We start from the raw sequence: 19,659 nt of genomic DNA, 5'->3' as shown, positions 1-19,659 counted from the left end.
AGTTTTGCAATTCTTTGGCAACCATGGTATGTGTGCTGCGTGACCCTCACCTCTCCCTCGAACCAACCTAGCTGACAGACCTCCCCCACAGAGTTCTCCTTTCGATATCAGTACGTATCAGCTGCTAATAGCCTCCCGCCTCGCTTATTAACTCTCAGCTGTACAGATGGTGGCGCCTGCGTTGCCATGGTGGGCAAGGACTGCGTCGCAATCGCCTGTGATCTCCGGTTGGGTATGCAGGCCCTGACCGTCTCCAACAACTTCCCTAAGATCTTCAACTACGGCCCCTCGACTTTTCTCGGTCTGACCGGTTTGGCCACCGACGTGTCGACCGTGTCCGACCTCTTCCGGTACAAGGTGAACATGTACCGCCTCCGCGAGGAACGGAACATTGCCCCCCAGACCCTCGCCAACCTGGTCAGTTCATCGTTATACGAGAGACGGTTCGGTCCCTTCTTTGTCAGTCCTGTCATTGCCGGAATCAACAGCACGACGGGGAAGCCTTTCATCTGCGGATTTGACAGTATCGGTTGTATCGATTTTGCGAAGGACTTTATTGTGAGCGGAACTGCCAGCGAACAATTGTTTGGTACCTGTGAGGGTCTGTGGGAGCCGGACTTGGTGAGTTCCGATAGAAAAACGTCCAGTTGGTGTAATCCGATTGTGCTAATCCTTGATGTAGTCTCCGGAGGATCTGTTCGAGACTATCTCGCAAGCCCTGCTCAGTGCCGTCGACCGAGACGCCCTCTCCGGTTGGGGTGCGCAGGTGTATATCATAGAGAAAGACAAGGTTACCAAGCGTCTACTGAAGGGAAGGCAAGATTAGAGGGCATTCTCTGGAGTATTTTTGTTTTCTAATGTCACGCCGTTCGTCTGTTCTAATTTACGTTTCACAACCTTGGAATTTGCTGTCGAAAGCAGTCTCCGGGATCTCGACTCGAGGATATGTGCGGTCGATAGAGATGGGGCCAGACGAAAATGAGTATGGACTATGACCGAACCCTGACTACCATGCTTGGGGTCTAGACCTGCTGCCTAATGTATAAGCCTAGTCGGAGTACGGGTTCTTGTGCTCGTGTACCTCTCATTACCTTCAACGCCTAGCCTTGTTTGGATGATCAACGGGCTTAATAATACGAGGTGGCTGCCACAGGAAGGATGTCGTCTTCATGCGTCGTTCTCCGCCGCTCCTCAAGGCATCGACATACCGGCGGCAGTGAGTCGAGCGCCCTCGCGTGCTGCGACGCACACTCATGACCCGATGCCTTGATTTTGTGCTTCGAGGTCCGTCGATTCCACGCCCCGGCAAGGGCCGCATGACGGGGGTGGCTGCTGTACGGCTTTAAGATTCTATGCCGTGGGTTACCGGGCCCGTGGATTCGTAACCATTCCTGTCCAATGGGGACCTTGTACGTAGTATGTCTGGATGGCACAGTTGCAGATGGCATCTGCCACTTTCGGTCGAGACCTCGCCATCCGTGCATACCCACCATCTTGGCCGGTAGAGATAATTGCAGGAGGACAAGATGATGCAGAAGTCGTAGGAGATGATCGGCTACGCTGGAAGGGAGTCCGGGTCGGGAGGTCTCCGGGCGAGGGGGGAGAGCCAGTGAGAAGGCGGGTGGACGGTCGTCCTTCAGGATACCCATGGATCCGCCCGAATGGCGGCTGGTGACTCGTTCCTGGGATCTGGGTATGATACTAAATTACTAAATAACCCCGTGTGCAACCAGCGAATACTGAAACTGGGCATTGAGTCCCGGGGGGGCCGTCGTGCAGTAGTGCAGGGTTAGTAGGCAGGCATGCAGCGATGGCCACGGGGTCTAAGCCGATTCTCACCTCCACGGCCGATCGCAACCTTGAATCCTTCCCTCCCTTTCGCGTCGTCCCCTTGGTGATTCCCTGCTGTGATCGAGAGGAGAGCGAGCGCGAGCCTTGTTTTGGGGGCCGTCGCCAACAAGTTGCCTGAGAAGTTTGCCAGACTTGCCAGACTTGCCAGCAACTCGCTCCGTTTCAGCCTCCCCGCGTCTAGACCTGGCGATCGGCCCAAACTGGCCCCATCGATTTCTCAGGCTCGCTTCTTCCCCTCCTCATCGTCCCATTCCTGTCCGCTCCATCCCATCCGGCCTTTTCTTCGCTCTCGCTTCCCTTCACTCTCTGCTCCCCATACCGCCTCGATCTCCCTCCCGATCTCCCATCCACCCTGATCCGCCTCTCCCACTGGCCCATGCTACCGGCCCTGCTGCCACCCTGTTCCCTTCCTCCCATCCTGTCAACACCCGCCCGTCTTGCCGGTGGTCTGTGCCATTAATCTCTGCCCCAGAATTTGCCAGCCAGTCATCCAGGACGAGCAAACCGACGACTGCGAGCGAATCCCCAACGACCGACTGAATCCTGGGGGCTTTCAGGAACGGGACACGAAAAAAACCGAAATTATACCTTAATCCGAAGCATCCAGCGAATCACCTACAGAGTCTTCCAGGCGGAGCCAAACAGCGAAAAAAGGGAGAAATCCCCGAGGACCAGGACGCCGGTCTCTTCTCTACCACCATTCTCTCTGAAATCGCCCAATTATTATCTTGAACCTGTCGGCGGTGACTCGTGCAAAGACGGTGCCTGCTCTTTGCAGAGCATCCCCCGCGGTGCAGCTCAACGTGGGCTCATCTTCCCACCGACCCCAAAGTGATGTATGTATTGAAGAGCCAGAGCCATTTAGGACGGGCATTGTGCTTGGTAGCCTCCTTCTATCCCTACTGCTCACGGTAGTGCTTGGATCGATCATAGCTAACGGGCGCCCGATGACTGATGCTGCAGACCGAAAGCCATGCGCTGTGTCCCTTCCAAAAATCTGGGTCTTGATTCATTGATCTTTTACCAATCCCCCTCGGTAACCTGGCGACCTCCTATATCATCAGCCAGTATTATATCTTCCCCTTAGATTTGATCTTCAACAGCAAATCAAGGATACAGAAGGGCAGTGATCGTCCGGCACATCATGCCCGATTCAGCGGATTCAGAATGGTCTAAATCCTTCGCATCCGGCCCAACCATGTCGTTACTTCCGTGCAAATCCCAGTGCCTCCCGGGTGACGCAGCTGCGTCCACCCTGCTCGACGACGATTCGCAGGTCGACTCGTCCGGTCGCAGATATATCGGCGCGCCCCAGAACATTGCAATCGACCGGCTAGTGAAATTAAAACAGGAGCTTCGAACCCTAGGATCGGAAAAGTTTTGGCACCAGTTGATGGACCAGATCAGCTCGATTTGTGACGCTCAGTATGTGTTTGTTGCTCGCAAGGCTCGGGACGACGAGTCTGTCAATGAAATCGGAGGCCACAAGCCCTATCTATTCGGCACGGCCTTCTATTACAATGATGGGTACGAAACCGCGGGCATGCACCGACACCGATATTTTGCCGGGGGTAATCCCCTGTCCCATATGGATCACGAGAAGCCGTGTCTAATCCCCGAAAAATTGGGCTCCTTCATATCGTTCGATCACGATCAGCTGCCGTTTGCCGCCGAGGGCTATCTGGCCGTCCCATTGTTCTCGGAAACCAAATGTCTTGCGTATCTTGGGCTGATGTGGTCGGAGTCTGGCTTGAAGAAGCGGAGTCTGGCATGGTCATTTCTCGAGATGATCCTGTATTCATTGGAAGATCTAGTCGTGCAGCGTATCCGTGACGATCTAGAGTGTGCAAAGCCACAGTCGTCCAACAGCAAGTCTCGAAATGTCTCCACGAGCCACACGATCGTCGATGATGCGCACATCAGCATTCCTCATGGACTAGCCGACTTTGCCTCTCACCCTTTGAAGCCATATGCCCGGAGCTTGTCGCACGAGCTCCGGACGCCCATGCAAGGTGTCGTCGGGATGCTGGACGTCATGCATGCTACCGTTCGTGAAGCTATCCAAGACAAACCATCTCCAAAGGCGGGGTACGTTTTTCGGACCCTCAAAGAGAGTATCGAAATGGTTCAAGGTTCGTATCCCTCCTCCACCCCTGTAGCTGCCTTAGATGCTAATCTGTCAATTCCATCCTTACAGACAGTGCAAGACGTGCAGTCGAAGCGGCGGATAACGTGGTCCATGCGTACGATCTGAACATGCAGGTCCCCAAGACGCCACAGCTCGAGCGAGACGATTGCTTTGGTGGCCCAGTCCAGTCCCCATTGAATGGTTGCGACAGCCGACCGAGCGTCTTTGTTGAAGGGAGCAGCATCGCGGTCAACCCCTACAAACGGCGACGAAGCAATCCTCCAGAGTGGAATATTGGCACCACGCCGAAGCAGAAGGTCCCACGCGTCGTTTCGCCCAAGGGCCTGTCCCCACGTAGTGAGGAAGTCAAGAACGCGGTTCATGAGAGCGAGAAATTGATGAAGGCCACGCCGGTTCATCAAATAGAAGCAGTAATGGCCAACATGGTGAACCCCCGTCCATCCCTGGCGGTGCGGCGCTCGGCACCGCATCTTCTGTTGGAAGGCATCAACGTCAACGTCGTGCCTGCGCTGAGGTTCACCAAGCTTCGCGATCTGCTCCGTCTTGTGATCAACGAATCCTTGCACGTTGGCGGTCGACCCGACTTCGCCGTGAGCAACGCGACCGAGACGGGGGAGAAAATTGAGATCCGGTCCCGGTCGTCCAACGGCGAGGTGTTCTCGAAGACCATCAATTGGTCGGTGGATCCCGCGCTACCGGACACACTATTTGTGGATGACAGAGACCTGGCCAAGTTGATCTCGTGCGTTTTCCTCAATGCGGTCAAGTTCACCAATAGCGGTGTGATTACCGTGTGTGCCACCGTTGGCCGCAAATCCAACGATGTCTTGATCGCTGTCAAAGACACCGGCCCGGGCATTCCGGAGGCTTTCTTGCCCAAACTTTTCAAACCGTTTGCCCGGGAAGACACGTCCACCACGCGGAGCAAAGATGGGCTCGGTCTGGGCCTCCTTGTAGCCAAGGGCCTGGCGCGGAAGATGGGCGGCGACCTCACCTGCGTTCGCTCCTGCACCACCGGCCCCGATCATGGCTCCGAGTTCGAGATCAGGATCCCGGCCAACCAGCCCGAGCCTACGGGGCCACTGGCGCCTCCCAACAAACTGCTGACCCCACCCCAGCTCTGTGATCCTTCGCGGATGAGCAGTGCGAGCAACTCCACGGTAGCTTCCTCGTTATTGTCGCCCGCACTTCGCACTCCCAGCCGCCCGATTCAGCAGCCGTCGCCCAGCCTGACCGATGAGTCGTCAGCGAGCTTGACCCCGGCACGCTCCGTCCCCAACTGCAAGTCCATGCCGCGTCACATCAACGGTGACACGCATGACAGTAAGCTCGGGGAGAAGCATCCGCTTACCTTCCTCGTGGCCGAAGACAACAAGATCAACCGGCGGGTGTTGGTGCACATGCTGAAGCGACTGGGCTATAAGGATGTCTACGAAGCCTGCAATGGAAAGGAGGCGGTCCGCATCATGCAAGACGTGTTGGTCTCCCAGCGGTCTGCGGAGGACTCCCCCAAGTGCGAGAGCACGGCCGATGGCTTTCCGATCCCCACTCTCCCGAATCACCGCAAGAAGATGAAGCCGGTGGATGTTGTCTTGATGGACCTCTGGATGCCAGAAATGGACGGATACGAGGCCACCTCCAAGATCCTCCAGCTGATGGATGAATCCTCCGGTCATCTACCTTCCACGGCGACGCCTGCAGCCCGTCCGCTCGTGGCACCGACGGTGCTGGCCGTCAGCGCCGACGTGACCGACGAAGCGCTCAGCCGGGCTTCGAAAGTGGGGATGAAGGGCTACATGACCAAGCCGTACAAGCTCTCGGATCTCGAGCGATTGATCCTTGGGTTTTGCAGTGACACCCCGACCCCTCGACACCCCGACGACTCGACGATGAATACATGACATAGAATCTCCGGTCTTTTACGTTCTTGATTCCCAGCCTCGCTTTATACCTCTTTGTCTTTCTTCTGTTGTCTGCCTTGAATCTGCTTTGGTCCGGCGCTGCTCTGCGCGAGCAGTGTGCCGTCCTGTTAGAATAATTTATAGTGCTGATGTATTTACGAGCGATCCCCGCATCCTTAATGATCGATTATGACAGGGGCCAGATGGAAACACCTACGTTTCATCCACTTGAGAGAATGCAATGATTTGGATGGTATACTTGTATCCTGCTAGATGGGCATGCCCTATCACGTTACGATGTATCCCCCCTCTTCTCCCCCTCATCAATCCCATACTCCGTCTCCAACTCCTTCCTCAACTCCAGTCCCTTTGCCATCCACACCGCCCCCAACCTCAAACAACTGATTCCCAAACCCACCCACCACACTATCCTCAACCCCTTAACATACACCCCCACCACCACCTTCCACTCATCCTCCCCCATCACCCCCTTCATCCCATGCATCTGACTCGCAAACGCATACGCCCCTCCGCGCTCTAACTCGCCCCTAACCCGCGCATCCCGCACCCCCGCAAGCTCCCCTCCCACCACTGCATCAAACACCACCGACGCAACCGTCACACCCCAGATATACCCGAACGTGCGAACAAAACTATACGCCGCCGTCGCGGCCGCGACATCCCTTTCCGGCAACGCGGCCATAATCGCCGGCAGAAGGACGGAGAGAATCATCCCTGCGCCGACGGCCGCAATGAGTTGATAGAAAACCCATTCAACGGTGGTCGAGGACTCGTCGAGAAGGGTTAATAGGCCGAATGAGACTGCGGAGAAGGCGAACGCAATGGCGTGAAGGGGTCGGTAGGCGCCAAAGACGCTAAGGAGGGTGCCTGCCAGGACGGCGAAGAAGAGGGTTCCGATGGCGAAGGGGAGGAAGGAGATGCCGGAGCGGGGGACGGTAGTGGCGTGGACGGCTTGGAAGTAGATGGGGAGGAAGTAGGAGAGGGCTTGGACGAGGATGGAGGAGAGGAAGGTGAGGAGGTAGGCGGTTGCGGAGGTGCGGGTGGTGAAGAGATGAGGTGGGATGCTGGGGGTGGAGGTGAGGGTTTGTTGGATGTGGAAGATGATCCAGCCCATGATGCCGAGGATGAGGGGAGTGATGATATGCCAGGAGGACCATGGGTGGTCGACCCCGCCCTGGATGAGACCTAGCAGGAGGGAGATCATGCTGGGGATGAAGATGAGGGTGCCGAGGTAGTCGAGGCGACTGGGTGGGGAGGGAAGGGGGCTGGTGTGGTTAGGGTGGGCACCAGATTTCACGCGCATGAAGAGTAGGATGGCCACCAGGGCGACGGCGCAGATGGGGATGTTCAGGTAGAAGATCCAGCGCCAGTTGGCTTCGGCGAGGGCACCGACGACGACGGGGCCCAGGGCTGCGGCCAGGCCGGACCAGGAGAACATGAGGCCTAGGTATTTGCCGCGCTCGCGAAGCGGCACCAGGTCGGCGCAGACAATGTCGAGCAGGACATACATGCCTCCGGCGCCGACTCCTTGGATGGTACGGCCGGCTATCAGCATGGCTTCATCTGCGACAACGTCCATTGCTACGACATCATCCTGGCGGATGGCACCCTCGTCACTGCCAGCGCCACCTCCCATCCAGACCTATGGTGAGTATTGGGTATGCGGCTGCGTTTGGGGGCGTGATGTGTCAGAATCAGGTGTATTACACGGGGGCGGACTAGGGGGAAGGGGGGTAGGGGAGTGCTGGAGAGGTTCACGGAGATTACACCCCGGTTGGAGGAGTTGAGGGAGGTGAGTCGGAGGTATGATCCCCAGGGTGTGTTTCAGAGGTTGGTGCCGGGGGGGTTTAAATTGGGGTTCTAGGTGGTTGGATCGTTGCATGGTGGTGAGAAGGAGTAGTGTTGTCGGACTGCTGGGTGTCTGTAGATATTGAAATGAGATGCTAGCAGGGCATAGAATGAGTATGAGCATACCCGTAGTACAATCCAGACAGCTCATGACCTGCCAGCCAGACATACCCAGCCGGACATAATCAGCCCTCATATGCCACCAACTCACCATCTCTACACCACCCAGAACCACTGCCATACCCTACCTACAGCCCCAAGCCAATCTACCTACACTTCCTTCCCCCAGGTAGAGATTATCGCTAAACCATCAATAAGGTAGTTTATCTGCTCGAAAACAAACCCATAAGATACAACAAATCAGGCCAGGTACCTGCCCGCACCCACCACCCCATTCTTTTCCTCACCATAACCACCCCCTCATCAATCAGAGGTAGGCAATTATGTCAACTTCTGCTTGATAAAAAACGACCGCAGATGCGACAGTTGCCAAGCACACGTCACCGACAACACAGCCAACTGGATCAACGTCCACCGCACCACACGTCCATTAGTAGCCTCAGACTGGTCACGGAATTCGGCTTCGCGCTCCTATTATCCCATTCATTAGTCCATGTCTTTCCTTCCCTGCATCTCCCCGACACTACCACACCCAGCAGCATATGAATACACTGGTATAAAAAAAAAGAATACTAACCCGCTGAAACACCTGCTCCCTACGAATATCCTGCAATCTCCCATTCAAATCCTTAACCTTCTGCACAATATCCTGCATCTTATCCTTATCCTCGGTCTCAATCTTGCTCGTCTCCCCGATCGCCATATCCAGGGTAACTTGGACCGCACCGTTAGGGGCACCGCCCAGCCAGCCGCTACCCACGGCGGCGTTCGTCTCGGGGGTGACGCAGATCTTGTGCAGACCGGCGTCGGCAGCGGAGAAGGTAAACCGGCCGGTGTCACTGTCGCGCTTGGAGACGACGCGGTGGTCGTTGTCGAAGATCTCGTCTACCGTTACGAGCATCTTGAGGTTCGGGTCTACCGTGTAGGTGTTGGTTTGTTGGTTGATTACGGCGGTGGAGTAGGTTCCTGTTTACCAGCCTGTTAGATAAGATGTATGGGGGGATATGGAGGGAGGGGTTATAGAGAAAGGATGGACATACCAACGACCAACGTATCCTTAGGGAGCTCCTCAAAGAAGCACTTGGTCTGGCGTCCGTCCATGTAGAAGTAGAGAGCATTGGCGGGCACCGTCAAACACAGGATGGCACACACAGCCAAGGCGGAGGACAGCCATGAGGCGGAGGATCGAGACGGCGCCATGGTGTGGTTCCGGGGGGTGGAATTGAGGTGGAGAGGAGAAACAAGAGAAGAGGAGGGTGAATTGGTGGTGATGTTAACAGTTGGCGATGAATTGCTCCAATCCAATCTGGCCGATCCCGTCTTGGCGCGAATTCTCACGTCGCCGGGTCTCGCCGCCTTCATTTCCCTCTTCTCTTCTTCTTGGTCATCAATGAAGGCTGCGTCGGTGGGCTTTTATTAAATTAAAGCATCCGACATATCTTTTTACTCTTCTAAGCACACTTGAATCTCCAGCAGGCACGCCATCATGGCCGCCGCCGATGTTCGCGACATGCTGGATCTGCCCGCGGAGGGCCAACCCCGACCTCACAAGAAACAAAAGGTCGTCGAGAAGCGTCCTGGTGAGCTGCCCCGATCCTCTTCTTCTGTGTGAAGCTGTGACTTGATCTGACTGTCTCAGAGGGCATCACCCGTGAGCTCTTCGCCCTGCTCGGCGAGCGAGCCCCTCCGATCGCCATCAACGAGAACCGATACAAGGGCCGTCCGAAATGGATGAGCAAACTGCGCGTCCGCCCATGGTACGTACGACCCCGATCCTCTCTCTCGTCGCATTGAACTAACCCATCAGGCGCATGACCCCCTTCGTGAATGGTGCCCGCTCCGACGGCCTCGTTCTCCGCCACTGGCAGCGCCAGCATGAACCCGCCAAGGTCCCCGCACTGGAGGGATCGGAGATGGAAATCGAGAAGAAAGAAGAAACAGCCGATACAGCATCCGCCGAGACACCGCAGCAGGACTCGATGTTCTCCAAATACAACGTCAAAGCCCGCGTCCCTAACCGCTACACCGACGAGGAATACAATCGCCATCTCAAGAGCGACGACTGGACGCGCCAGGAGACCGACTACCTGATGGACCTGGTCGAGGAATACGACCTCCGCTGGGTCATCATCGCCGACCGCTACGACTACCAACCACACCCGGTCGACACCGAAACCAACGCCAACGCCCTCGTCCCCGCCAAGCGGTACCGAACAATGGAGCAAATGAAAGCCCGATACTACTTCATCGCAGCCAGCATGCTCGCCCTCGAGCACCCCCCGTCCGAGATGTCGGAAGCCGAATTCGAACTACACGAGAAGATGCTCAAGTTCGACGCCGACCGCGAACGATCCCGCAAGGAGCTCGCCGCTCTGCAACTAAACCGCACCGCCGACGAAGTCCGCGAAGAGAGCATCCTCCTCGAGGAACTCAAACGCATCACCGCCAACGAACAAGACTTCATCACTGAGCGCCGCGAACTCTACTCCCGTCTCGAAGTTCCCATCAGCGTTGGCAACACCACCATGTACCAATCCAGTCAAGGCCTCTCTCAACTCCTCCAGACCCTCCTCCAAGCCGACAAGAGCAAGAAACGCCGTTCCATCCTGGGTCCCGAAGCCGGCGCCGCCCCCAGCCCAGCCAGCCAAACCCCGGCGCCCAACGCCCCCAGCAGCACCCGCGACAGTCGCGCGGACACCCCTAACGCCGCACCAGCAGCCCCAACCAACAAGAAAGCCGCGGCAGCCGCAGCCGCAGCCGCAGCGAACAAAGAAGCCCAACAATCCATCCGAACCCTCACGCCCGCCGAAGAAGCCAAATACGGCGTGCAGCACCACGACCGTCTCGCTCCAGGCGTACAATTCCGCAGCGACCGCGCTCAGAAACTCACGCAAGCAAAATCCAACGTCCAGACACAGAAGCTCGCTGCCGCGCTGGCAGAACTGGAGGTTCCGCTGCGGCTGGTCATGCCTACGGAACGAGTCTGCAAGGAGTTCGAGAAGTTGATCCACTCGGTGAATTTACTGCTCGAGGCGCGCAAGGTAGCTGAGAAGGTGGAGAGCGAGATCCGCGTGTTGGAGGCGGCCAAGGAGGAACGGGAGCGCAAGGTCAAGGAGGCGCAGGAGAAGGATAAACCGGAGGTAAAGTCAGAGCAAGAGGATCAGCCACTTCCCGCGGTGGAGGCTACGGATGGTGTGGAGAATATTGATGATGCGGCGGAAGGGGGTGAATCCGGGGAGAAGACGGGGGAGGTCGAGAGGACGTCGCATAAACGCTCGGCGAGTGTGCTGAGCAATACCAGCGATAAAAGTACCAAGCGACAGCGCAAGTGAGTCAGGCATCTATGGGCGTTGGAGGGCGTTTTGTGTTTCAATATACCTATGTACGACTACATGAACTTGGTCTGGATAAACGGGCAGCTAATGTAATTCTGCTGATGCAATACATCGATATTGGTCGTTCCAATTTTTCTGGGTACATTGATGGCGGGGTGTTTCCCTTAACGGTTACTGGTGTAGTTGAGGATATTGATTGGTTAGAAGAGCGCAATGTTGCATGTAGTACATCGGACTAAGCGCTGCAGAGGACCTTGTGCGCTCTCGCATCAATATATAGATGCCCAACCTACCCGAGCATTTCCTGGCAGTCTTGGTAAGTGCTCTTCCAATCGTCGGTGATGGCTTCCGATCCAGTCTTGTCCGAAGAATGGTGCCGATCCCTTTCGACTATCTGAGCGCCGGTGTCGATCATCTGTTCGTCGTCAACATGCTCGTCCTGGCATTCTCCGGAGTCGGCATCTCCATGCGACTGCTCGATGGGGACAATAGGGACAATAGGGACATCGTCATCGGCGCTCTTGGCCTTATTCTTACGGTCGAGGACCTTGAACTTCAGCATCCGACCCTCCTTTCTCCGTGCCACAGGATATCGCCCGGCCGGCGTTGTCAACCTTGAAGTCGCTTTTGCCTCGAGCCCACGCGTGATTGCCGACACGCTGCGACCCTTGGTCAAGAGACTCCCCGTACGCCGTAACGTTGCCCATCTCCCTACAGACCGTCCTTCCGTACTCTTGGTGGAGACCGATGAGCTTTTCTGCGGGCTCGATTGGCCGCTCACCGGCTGGTTTGGGTCAACCCAGGAGCAAAAATCCCAAGGATTTTTGGCGTCGCCATCTGCCCCCGCATCACCTTGATCTTTCTTTCGTTTGAGCTTCTCCAATAGCGAGAACTTCATTGGATCACTCCCGGCTTCGCTAAAAGCGCTAGACAAGCTGCGAAGACGCATGCGGCTCATGATGCTTGATATATCAAAACCGGGATCCCCCATCTTGGGAGATGTCTTCCTAGTCTGCTCTGTAGCTGCGCTCCCAACACGCCTTGACATTTCACCTTGGAAACGTGTGTTAATGGCTTCCACTTCTGGGATGCTGGCCTCGCAAGGATCAGACCTATCTGGAAATTGATCGGCTCCGTCATTGGCGGGAACCAGGGTGTATCCATACCCAAGCCGCCGTCCTCCCGACATCCATCCCACACTCACCTTGCGAGGGGATACAAGATCAGACTCTGTGTCATGGAGGCCATGAGCAAGAGGGGTCAGTGACCGGTCTGACTCGAATCGCTCGGTAAACTTGCTTCTCTGCGCCTCTGCTTTATCAGCATAGTTGTCCGTGACGGAGGTATAGAGAGATTCCATAAGAAAGGAATTAGGTGAGCAATTAAAGCCCGCAGTAGGCTCTGCACCCAGTTCCTTTGAGGTGGCCTGATGTTGAATTTGTTTATCCACAGAGTCGCTTGGGATGCCGGCAGATGAAAGGCTGGTCTTTTGAGAATAGCACGAGGAGGAATGGTCTACCGGGGCCTTTCTGAATCTCGGTCCTGTTTGGCTAAACGGTGCCTTTCCTGTGGCAGCTCCAGGGTCATGAGGGGGCCGAGGAGCATTCCACGTCCCGGCATTGGTAGCCCACCTGTTTTCATCAAACGATTGCTTTGGGGATAAGATACGAGGTGATGTCGAACAAGACGCCAACATCGTCGGGATGTTCATGTCACCAAGGTGAATCGAACAGTTATCTGACATGGTGCCTGTGGGGGGCTGGCGCCGTCTCTTCCTGACCGAGATCTGTGAAGGCCCAGCTGGTGAGTCTGCGGATGTAGTATAAGGGAACGGCACAGGAGAAATCGGACTCGAATAGCCAGAACCGTGTCTAGGCATACTCGGGTCAGGTGTCGCCATGCGAACTGGAGGACGATATCCTTGATGCGGGTACGAGCCGTTTCTCTTATTGTGAACGGGACTGCCTCCGCCTCTTTGAGGTCTTGCAACTCTGATTCGGCGACTCCCGTCGTCCGCACGAAAAGCAGAAGAACCTGATGACTGGGTAGCCCAAGATGTTTGGTTCCTCGAGCGCAAACCCGGCTGTGGTTCTTCCATGACGGTACGGTCCAACCGTGCATCCGCCATTGTTTCACTCTGGGGACCATGACCTTGGTCATATGAAAGCTCCCGCTCGATCTCCTGCCGCAGAGGGGAGACAGTCTCCTGAATGATGCGTGTTGGGTGATCTCTGGTATGACTGATCTGCTTAGGGGTGCTGATGAACTGCGCATCGCTGTCATATCCTCTTTCGCTCATCAGGCTACTGCCGATGTCGTCTGGGGTGATTACTCCTTTACTGGTGTTGGCCGGTTTGGACGAGAAGGGAAACCCAGGGGACCCCGACTTCCTTTGGGCTCTCGGCTTTACACGAAGGTCTTTGGCTTCTCGGGAGAAACGTCTGCGCAGTCTATCGGACAAGCCACTGGAGCCTCTGTGATGACTAGAGCGTGCATCTTCCCTTGTCGAGGAATTGCCTGTCACAGTCAGCATGCCACGCAGACCCGGTCAACGGCGGCTCACCCTCAGGCTCTTCGTCTGGGGATGGCCTCGCCGGCTTCAACTGGTAGGAGCGTCTTGTGTCCGAGTCGGAGGTTTTCCAGTATCTTCGGAAGCGAGGGCAAATGAGGAAGAACGCCATTGATCTGACGGGGCGTGTGAAAGTGGGTTGTGGCCCTTGTCAACCAGGCGACGGTGATACGGATTCATGGTGAGTGATCTGATGACAATTGCTGCCACTGTTTCTTGAAGATGATACCACGTACATATGAGGAAGGCGGAACCGACCAAAACAGCAGGTGCGTCCCTTGTTGATGCTTAACAGGAACTAGGACTGAGCACATTTTCCTGTCCGTCTATACGGGAAGGAACAGAAAGTGTCCGGCATGCCTTGAGGGCAATTGAACTTCCCCAGATCTGCACGAAAGATACTCCGCATCCCGAAAATCACCGAAGCCATCTCCGGTAGCTGAATTCTTCAGCGCGCGGCGCACCCATTGCATTATATGTTGATATATATCGCCGAGGGTTGTCAATCTACTCCGTACTAGGTGACCTAATCGGACTCCGAACTAGGACTTCATGCACCGACTTCCTATCGGCGTGTTTTAGTTCTACAGCATGGACCAGGATTAGCACGTTGAGTCAAAGCAACTTCCGCCCTGGTCGATAACAGCTTTAGTGGCGAATCGGGCGGATCTCACCTCAGATTTGGCCAATTGCCCACGCTGATAGGCTCTTGGCTGTCTCGTGCAGCAGCGTAAGCCCGTTACTCCAATGGGGTCCATCGCCGATCAATTGCAGTCCGAATCGGCTCCAGTCCCACGATGCGTGAGCGGGTGCAACGAGCCTCGACTGGAGCAGACAGAGTGTGGAATACTGTGTAGTAATGGGCGTGGCTAACAGCTCGTATCAGCCTGGCATCCACCGGCCAGAACCTTATTAGGGGCCGATCCCGGAAGGGAGGCACAGGATACTCCGGACTTTTCCACGGCGCTGACTGGCCGGGTCGGGGGTCGGGGCGGTGGTCTCGTCTCCGCGCTAAACATCCTGGTGTTCTTACAATCACGCCATTTGACGCTATGCACTGGAAGGGTTAGTCGGAACCCCTCCACTGGAGGAGACTCTCGATTTTTTCCAGGATGACACATCCCTCCCAGACACGGAAGCAATTCGTGCTTCAATGCGAGAGTTTTGCTTGCAGGTTGCTGCAGCTCCAAGGGATTTGGTAATGGAATTGGTGAAAGCTGGGAAGGACGAACCTTACTTGGATGGTGCCGGAGTGTGTTTGGAGGATCATATCTTACCTTACCAAACGGAAAGATGTAAGTCTGCCTGACATTCCGTCTGGAATAGGTTAGGTCGACAGGTACGGTGTTGTACGCGAGTTGTAAGAGGTCAGCTCGACCCCTCCATTCACTCCGATGGCCCACATCGGAGGGGGTCGACGAGGCCCGCCCCTCGAGTGACTCCCCCTCCGCCTCTGCTTATAATACTCCCCCTCCATCCCCTCCTCTGCTCCTTTCTTTCTTTCTCTCTCCATCCCTCTCCCCTGTTTTCTCCTTCTTCATCTTGCCAGCAAGAGACTATTGCATAGTCCTTGTCTGATTTCACCCATTCACCCATTTTCCAATCTTGTTCCTTGTTTTTATCACTTCACACACACACAACCGTCAAGATGGTTCAGTCCTCCGTCTTGGGTTTCCCCCGTATGGGAAAGCTCCGTGACCTCAAGAAGGCCACCGAGGCGTACTGGGGTGACAAGATCTCTCGTGATGAGCTCTTGGCCGAGGGAAAGAGACTCCGTCTGGAGCACTGGAAGATCCAGAAGGAGGCTGGTGTTGATGTGATCCCCAGCAACGACTTTGCCTTCTACGATCAGGTCCTCGACCACATCCAGATGTTCGGTGTATGTTCTACTGTCTCCTGACATCCTTGATCCTCACTAACATCGTTGCTAGGTCGTTCCCGAGCGCTACTCCAAGTACAACCTCCACCCCGTTGACGAGTACTTCGCCATGGGCCGTGGTCTCCAGAAGCCCGCCAAGGATGGCCAGGCCGCCATTGACGTCCCCAGTTTGGAGATGGTCAAGTGGTTTGACTCCAACTACCACTACGTCAAGCCCACTCTCCAGGACAACCAGACCTTCAAGCTGGCCGCTGAGCCCAAGCCTGTGGTCCAGTACCTCGAGGCCAAGGAGGCTGGTGTCATCACTCGCCCCGTCATCCTCGGACCTGTGTCCTTCCTGACCCTCGCCAAGGCTGACCGTGGTCAGTCCGTGGACCCCATCACCAAGATCGACGAGCTCCTCCCCGTCTACGTTGAGCTCCTCACCAAGCTCAAGGAGGCCGGTGTTGAGGATGTTCAGATCGATGAGCCCGTCCTCGTCTTTGACCTGCCTGCCAAGTCCAAGGCTGCCTTCAAGCCCGCCTACGAGAAGCTCGGTGCCCTCGGTGCCCAGGCTCCCCGTCTCCTCCTCGCCACCTACTTCGGTGACGTTGTCCACAACCTTGATGTCTTCCCCGCCCTCCAGAGCCTCTACGGTATCCACATTGACCTCGTCCGCAACCCCGAGCAGCTCGACGCTGTTGTTGCTGCCCTGGGCCCTCAGCAGGTTCTGTCTGCTGGTGTTGTTGACGGTCGTAACATCTGGAAGACCAACTTCAAGGCCGCCATCGAGAAGGTTGAGCTGGCCATCCAGAAGCTCGGCAAGGAGCGTGTCATCGTTGCCACCTCCAGCTCCCTCCTCCACGTCCCCCACACTCTCGAGAGCGAGAAGAACCTGGACCCCGAGGTCCGTGACTGGTTCAGCTTTGCTGTGCAGAAGCTGTCCGAGGTTGTTGTGATCGCCAAGGCCGTCACCGAGGGCCCTGCTGCTGTCCGCGAGCAGCTCGAGGCCAACGCCAAGTCCGTCCAGGCTCGTGCCTCCTCTGCCCGCACCAACGACCCCAAGGTCAAGGAGCGCCAGGCTGCCGTCACTGATGAGCAGCACAACCGCCAGTCTCCCTTTGCCACTCGTATCGCCGAGCAGAGCAAGTCCATCAACCTCCCTCTCTTCCCCACCACCACCATCGGATCCTTCCCCCAGACCAAGGAGATCCGTGTCCAGCGCAACAAGTTCACCAAGGGTGAGATCACCGCTGAGCAGTACGAGAAGTTCATCGAGAAGGAGATCGAGGAGGTCGTCCGCATCCAGGAGGAGCTCGACCTGGACGTCCTGGTCCACGGTGAGCCCGAGCGTAACGACATGGTGCAGTACTTCGGTGAGCGCCTGACCGGTTACGTCTTCACCACCCACGCCTGGGTTCAGTCTTACGGATCCCGCTGCGTGCGTCCTCCCATCATTGTCGGTGACATCTCCCGTCCCGCTCCCATGACTGTCAAGGAGTCCAAGTACGCCGTGTCGATCTCCAAGAAGCCCATGAAGGGTATGCTTACCGGCCCCATCACCTGTCTGCGCTGGTCTTTCCCCCGTGACGATGTCCACCAGTCCGTCCAGGCTCAGCAGCTGGCTCTCGCTCTCCGCGACGAGGTTGTTGACCTCGAGGCTGCTGGCGTCAAGGTCATCCAGGTCGACGAGCCCGCCCTCCGTGAGGGTCTCCCTCTCCGTGCTGGCAAGGAGCGTGAGGAGTACCTCAAGTGGGCCGTGCGTGCTTTCCGCCTGGCCACCTCGGGTGTCACCGACGGTACCCAGATCCACTCTCACTTCTGTTACTCGGAGTTCCAGGACTTCTTCCACGCCATCGCTGCGCTGGATGCGGATGTTCTGAGCATTGAGAATAGCAAGTCGGACGCCAAGCTGCTCAAGGTGTTCGTCGAGGAGGCCTACCCCCGTCACATTGGTCCCGGTGTCTACGACATCCACTCGCCCCGTGTTCCCAGCGAGCAGGAGATCAAGGACCGTGTCGAGGAGATGCTGCCCTACCTCAAGCCCGAGCAGCTCTGGATCAACCCCGACTGTGGTCTGAAGACGCGCCAGTGGCCCGAGACCAAGGCTGCTCTGACCAACATGGTCAACGCTGCCAAGTTCTTCCGTCAGAAGCACGGCAACTAATTTAATCTTTACATTTTTTAATAACCCATGATTGGGGGCGACATTCTCAACCTGTCGTCTCGGGATCGGATTGGATCCGGTCCGTTTTTGATGAGTTACGATGATGATACCAAAAGTTCAACATATGGGTTGGGTTTCATTAGAGGGTACGGAGTTCAACATATCAACGCTTTCAACATCGGCGTGACAGACGCCAGTATCGTGCGGACTTGATGTCACAGCCGATCGCTAATTTCAACAATGTTGTGTATCAACATGGTAGCTACTTTACTACCACAATGCATTTGCATTACCTGCATTACCTCCATTACATGTCTTATTCTGTAGTTGTATGTCTGTAGTCTGTAGCGATCATAAGTGTAATATCTGAACTCGACAACATGTCAATATTACCGACCCAGTAACTAATCATACAGGCATTCCTAATCCAACCTCATGTGGCATCTCCCCTACCCCAGATACCCATTCAACTGACCATCACATCACACCATCACCACCACCACCAAGCATAAACATACTCCCAATCTCACCCACCCAACCAACCCACCCCAATCCCAAGAAAGAAAAATAATACTCACAACCACGAAACAAACGGCACCACGGCCCCCCGTCCCTGAACCCTCTCCCCAAACCTCTCCACATACCACACCCTCCCCCACCGCGCATGCGGCAACATATTCGTCACCGCATTCACGACAAACACCACCGCCGGCACGGGGAACCCGACCCCAGCCCACGACGCGAGCTTCGCAGCGGGAACGAGCCACGGCGCGAGATGGAGCGTTGGTCTGGAGCCAAGTGTGTTGAGGATGGGTGAAGTAGGGGAAATGCAAGCGCCTAATAAAGCAAACCCAGTCCATTCGATCCATTCAGCGACGTAGTGCGGGTAGAGAATGGATGTGAAGAGTCCGGTGGGTGGGGGGATGGTGTAGATTTTATGGTAGATATTCCTTTCCCTATTCCCATTATCGTTTTCTTGTTGGTCTTTCTGTTGATTTTGGGGGGTGGTATCTTTGATGGTGGGTGTAGAGGTAGAGGTCGAGGGGGAGGGGGATGAGTTCTTCTCCAACCTCCGAAGCGCCTCTTCACGTCTCAGCCGGAAGAGAGTCCGTTCGGCGTGGATGTTACATGCCATGCCGAGGATGAAGAGAATCAGTCCCAGTTTACCGATTATCATCTTCATCACCCCATCCCCTCCAGTGATGGCAGTCCCACTCCCATCCAAACCCTTCAAAGAAAGCGGATATCCCACCAACCACCCCGCCAAACACGCCGAATTAAACCAATTAAACGCCCCCGCGGCCAGCACAATCCCCCCATGAATGGGTGACATACTCGGCGCGGCAAAGAAGGGAGAGATGATAGCGCGGTTAATGTAATGGAGGACAAACAGGGCCGCGAGAAATTTATTCAAGGGGGGAAGAGGGGGCAGGGAGTACTTTTGGGGTAGGGTGGTGAGGAGGTAGAGGAGGTTTAGGGGGGAGATGATTTCCATGGTGAACCAGGCCCAGCGGCCGGGGAGGTTGAGGGGGGAGGATTTGAGGGAGGTTTTGCCTGCCGGGTGGAAGGAGGTGAGCCATTGGATTAGGGATATCTATTCTTTCTGTTAATGGGGGGTGGGATTGGGGGGGGGTGGGATTGGGGGAAGGCGTACGGCGGGAAAGTATTGGAAGATGTTGATGAGCTGGGCGTAGGTTTCGGGGGGGGGATGGAGGAGGGTGTCGAGGGGGGGAAGGGCCTGGATGCAGGAGATGGCGGTGCCCATGGTGGGTGGGAGGGATGCACAATTAGGATAGATGTTAAGAGATGGATCTTCCCGATTCGAGGTATCAGGAATTAC

At 56.0% G+C, this 19,659-nt stretch overlaps 9 protein-coding genes across 9 annotated transcripts; 4 read left to right on the top strand and 5 right to left on the bottom strand.

Annotated features, from left to right (window-relative positions):
* Window positions 1-186: 186 nt before the first annotated feature.
* pup3 (proteasome core particle subunit beta 3) lies at window positions 187-826 on the top strand (the record flags this gene model as incomplete). The annotated part of the gene is made up of 2 exons (XM_025721133.1): window positions 187-621; window positions 683-826. 2 exons carry the CDS (start codon window positions 187-189, stop codon window positions 824-826), a joined length of 579 nt encoding a protein of 192 aa, XP_025580162.1.
* A 135-nt stretch (window positions 827-961) lies between these two features.
* On the bottom strand, window positions 962-1,656 carry BO80DRAFT_421039 (uncharacterized protein). The gene is made up of 2 exons (XM_025718509.1): window positions 1,082-1,656; window positions 962-1,028 (listed from the first exon to the last, which is right to left on the bottom strand). Exon 1 carries the CDS (start codon window positions 1,647-1,649, stop codon window positions 1,128-1,130), a length of 522 nt encoding a protein of 173 aa, XP_025580161.1. The 5' UTR covers window positions 1,650-1,656; the 3' UTR covers window positions 962-1,028; window positions 1,082-1,127.
* Window positions 1,657-2,890: 1,234 nt separating this feature from the next.
* On the top strand, window positions 2,891-6,047 carry BO80DRAFT_82512 (sensor histidine kinase/response regulator). The gene is made up of 2 exons (XM_025724823.1): window positions 2,891-3,983; window positions 4,049-6,047. Exons 1-2 carry the CDS (start codon window positions 2,996-2,998, stop codon window positions 5,899-5,901), a joined length of 2,841 nt encoding a protein of 946 aa, XP_025580160.1. The 5' UTR covers window positions 2,891-2,995; the 3' UTR covers window positions 5,902-6,047.
* An 82-nt stretch (window positions 6,048-6,129) lies between these two features.
* BO80DRAFT_421037 (MFS general substrate transporter) lies at window positions 6,130-7,621 on the bottom strand. The gene has a single exon (XM_025718508.1). The coding sequence runs from the start codon at window positions 7,556-7,558 to the stop codon at window positions 6,194-6,196; it is 1,365 nt and encodes a 454-aa protein (XP_025580159.1). The 5' UTR covers window positions 7,559-7,621; the 3' UTR covers window positions 6,130-6,193.
* A 211-nt stretch (window positions 7,622-7,832) lies between these two features.
* On the bottom strand, window positions 7,833-9,162 carry BO80DRAFT_372020 (emp24/gp25L/p24 family protein). The gene is made up of 3 exons (XM_025716507.1): window positions 8,931-9,162; window positions 8,468-8,856; window positions 7,833-8,361 (listed from the first exon to the last, which is right to left on the bottom strand). Exons 1-3 carry the CDS (start codon window positions 9,088-9,090, stop codon window positions 8,212-8,214), a joined length of 699 nt encoding a protein of 232 aa, XP_025580158.1. The 5' UTR covers window positions 9,091-9,162; the 3' UTR covers window positions 7,833-8,211.
* A 110-nt stretch (window positions 9,163-9,272) lies between these two features.
* Window positions 9,273-11,371, top strand: BO80DRAFT_421035 (SANT/Myb-like DNA-binding domain-containing protein). The gene is made up of 3 exons (XM_025718507.1): window positions 9,273-9,470; window positions 9,530-9,647; window positions 9,698-11,371. Exons 1-3 carry the CDS (start codon window positions 9,377-9,379, stop codon window positions 11,220-11,222), a joined length of 1,737 nt encoding a protein of 578 aa, XP_025580157.1. The 5' UTR covers window positions 9,273-9,376; the 3' UTR covers window positions 11,223-11,371.
* Window positions 11,372-11,514: 143 nt separating this feature from the next.
* Window positions 11,515-13,906, bottom strand: BO80DRAFT_344140 (uncharacterized protein; the record flags this gene model as incomplete). Its single annotated transcript, XM_025715262.1, has 3 exons — window positions 11,515-12,240; window positions 12,307-13,742; window positions 13,789-13,906. The coding sequence occupies 3 exons, from the start codon at window positions 13,904-13,906 to the stop codon at window positions 11,515-11,517; spliced, it is 2,280 nt and encodes a 759-aa protein (XP_025580156.1).
* A 1,536-nt stretch (window positions 13,907-15,442) lies between these two features.
* Window positions 15,443-17,819, top strand: BO80DRAFT_344364 (5-methyltetrahydropteroyltriglutamate--homocysteine S-methyltransferase; the record flags this gene model as incomplete). The annotated part of the gene is made up of 2 exons (XM_025715273.1): window positions 15,443-15,673; window positions 15,726-17,819. The coding sequence occupies 2 exons, from the start codon at window positions 15,443-15,445 to the stop codon at window positions 17,817-17,819; spliced, it is 2,325 nt and encodes a 774-aa protein (XP_025580155.1).
* A 340-nt stretch (window positions 17,820-18,159) lies between these two features.
* On the bottom strand, window positions 18,160-19,629 carry BO80DRAFT_421033 (3-oxo-5-alpha-steroid 4-dehydrogenase family protein). The gene is made up of 2 exons (XM_025718506.1): window positions 19,474-19,629; window positions 18,160-19,413 (listed from the first exon to the last, which is right to left on the bottom strand). Exons 1-2 carry the CDS (start codon window positions 19,582-19,584, stop codon window positions 18,394-18,396), a joined length of 1,131 nt encoding a protein of 376 aa, XP_025580154.1. The 5' UTR covers window positions 19,585-19,629; the 3' UTR covers window positions 18,160-18,393.
* Window positions 19,630-19,659: the final 30 nt, after the last annotated feature.

Source organism: Aspergillus ibericus (genome assembly GCF_003184845.1).
Source record: "Aspergillus ibericus CBS 121593 unplaced genomic scaffold BO80scaffold_2, whole genome shotgun sequence".
Taxonomy (NCBI): Eukaryota; Fungi; Ascomycota; class Eurotiomycetes; order Eurotiales; family Aspergillaceae; genus Aspergillus; species Aspergillus ibericus.
This window is presented reverse-complemented; position numbering and strand designations above follow the sequence as displayed.

Excerpts from the sequence above, each read along its gene's own strand:
- BO80DRAFT_421033 (XM_025718506.1), bottom strand. The coding sequence starts at position 19,584 with ATGGGCACCGCCATCTCCTGCATCCAGGCCCTTCCCCCCCTCGACACC. Across the intron at positions 19,414-19,473 it reads TCTTCCAATACTTTCCCGCC|ATATCCCTAATCCAATGGCT; the intron begins GTACGCCTTCCC and ends CAGAAAGAATAG.
- BO80DRAFT_372020 (XM_025716507.1), bottom strand. The coding sequence starts at position 9,090 with ATGGCGCCGTCTCGATCCTCCGCCTCATGGCTGTCCTCCGCCTTGGCT. Across the intron at positions 8,857-8,930 it reads TAAGGATACGTTGGTCGTTG|GAACCTACTCCACCGCCGTA; the intron begins GTATGTCCATCC and ends GCTGGTAAACAG. Across the intron at positions 8,362-8,467 it reads GGGAGCAGGTGTTTCAGCGG|GAGCGCGAAGCCGAATTCCG; the intron begins GTTAGTATTCTT and ends ATGGGATAATAG.
- BO80DRAFT_421037 (XM_025718508.1), bottom strand. The coding sequence starts at position 7,558 with ATGGGAGGTGGCGCTGGCAGTGACGAGGGTGCCATCCGCCAGGATGAT.
- BO80DRAFT_421035 (XM_025718507.1), top strand. The coding sequence starts at position 9,377 with ATGGCCGCCGCCGATGTTCGCGACATGCTGGATCTGCCCGCGGAGGGC. Across the intron at positions 9,471-9,529 it reads GGTCGTCGAGAAGCGTCCTG|AGGGCATCACCCGTGAGCTC; the intron begins GTGAGCTGCCCC and ends TGACTGTCTCAG. Across the intron at positions 9,648-9,697 it reads AAACTGCGCGTCCGCCCATG|GCGCATGACCCCCTTCGTGA; the intron begins GTACGTACGACC and ends CTAACCCATCAG.
- BO80DRAFT_82512 (XM_025724823.1), top strand. The coding sequence starts at position 2,996 with ATGCCCGATTCAGCGGATTCAGAATGGTCTAAATCCTTCGCATCCGGC. Across the intron at positions 3,984-4,048 it reads GAGTATCGAAATGGTTCAAG|ACAGTGCAAGACGTGCAGTC; the intron begins GTTCGTATCCCT and ends CCATCCTTACAG.
- BO80DRAFT_421039 (XM_025718509.1), bottom strand. The coding sequence starts at position 1,649 with ATGGGTATCCTGAAGGACGACCGTCCACCCGCCTTCTCACTGGCTCTC.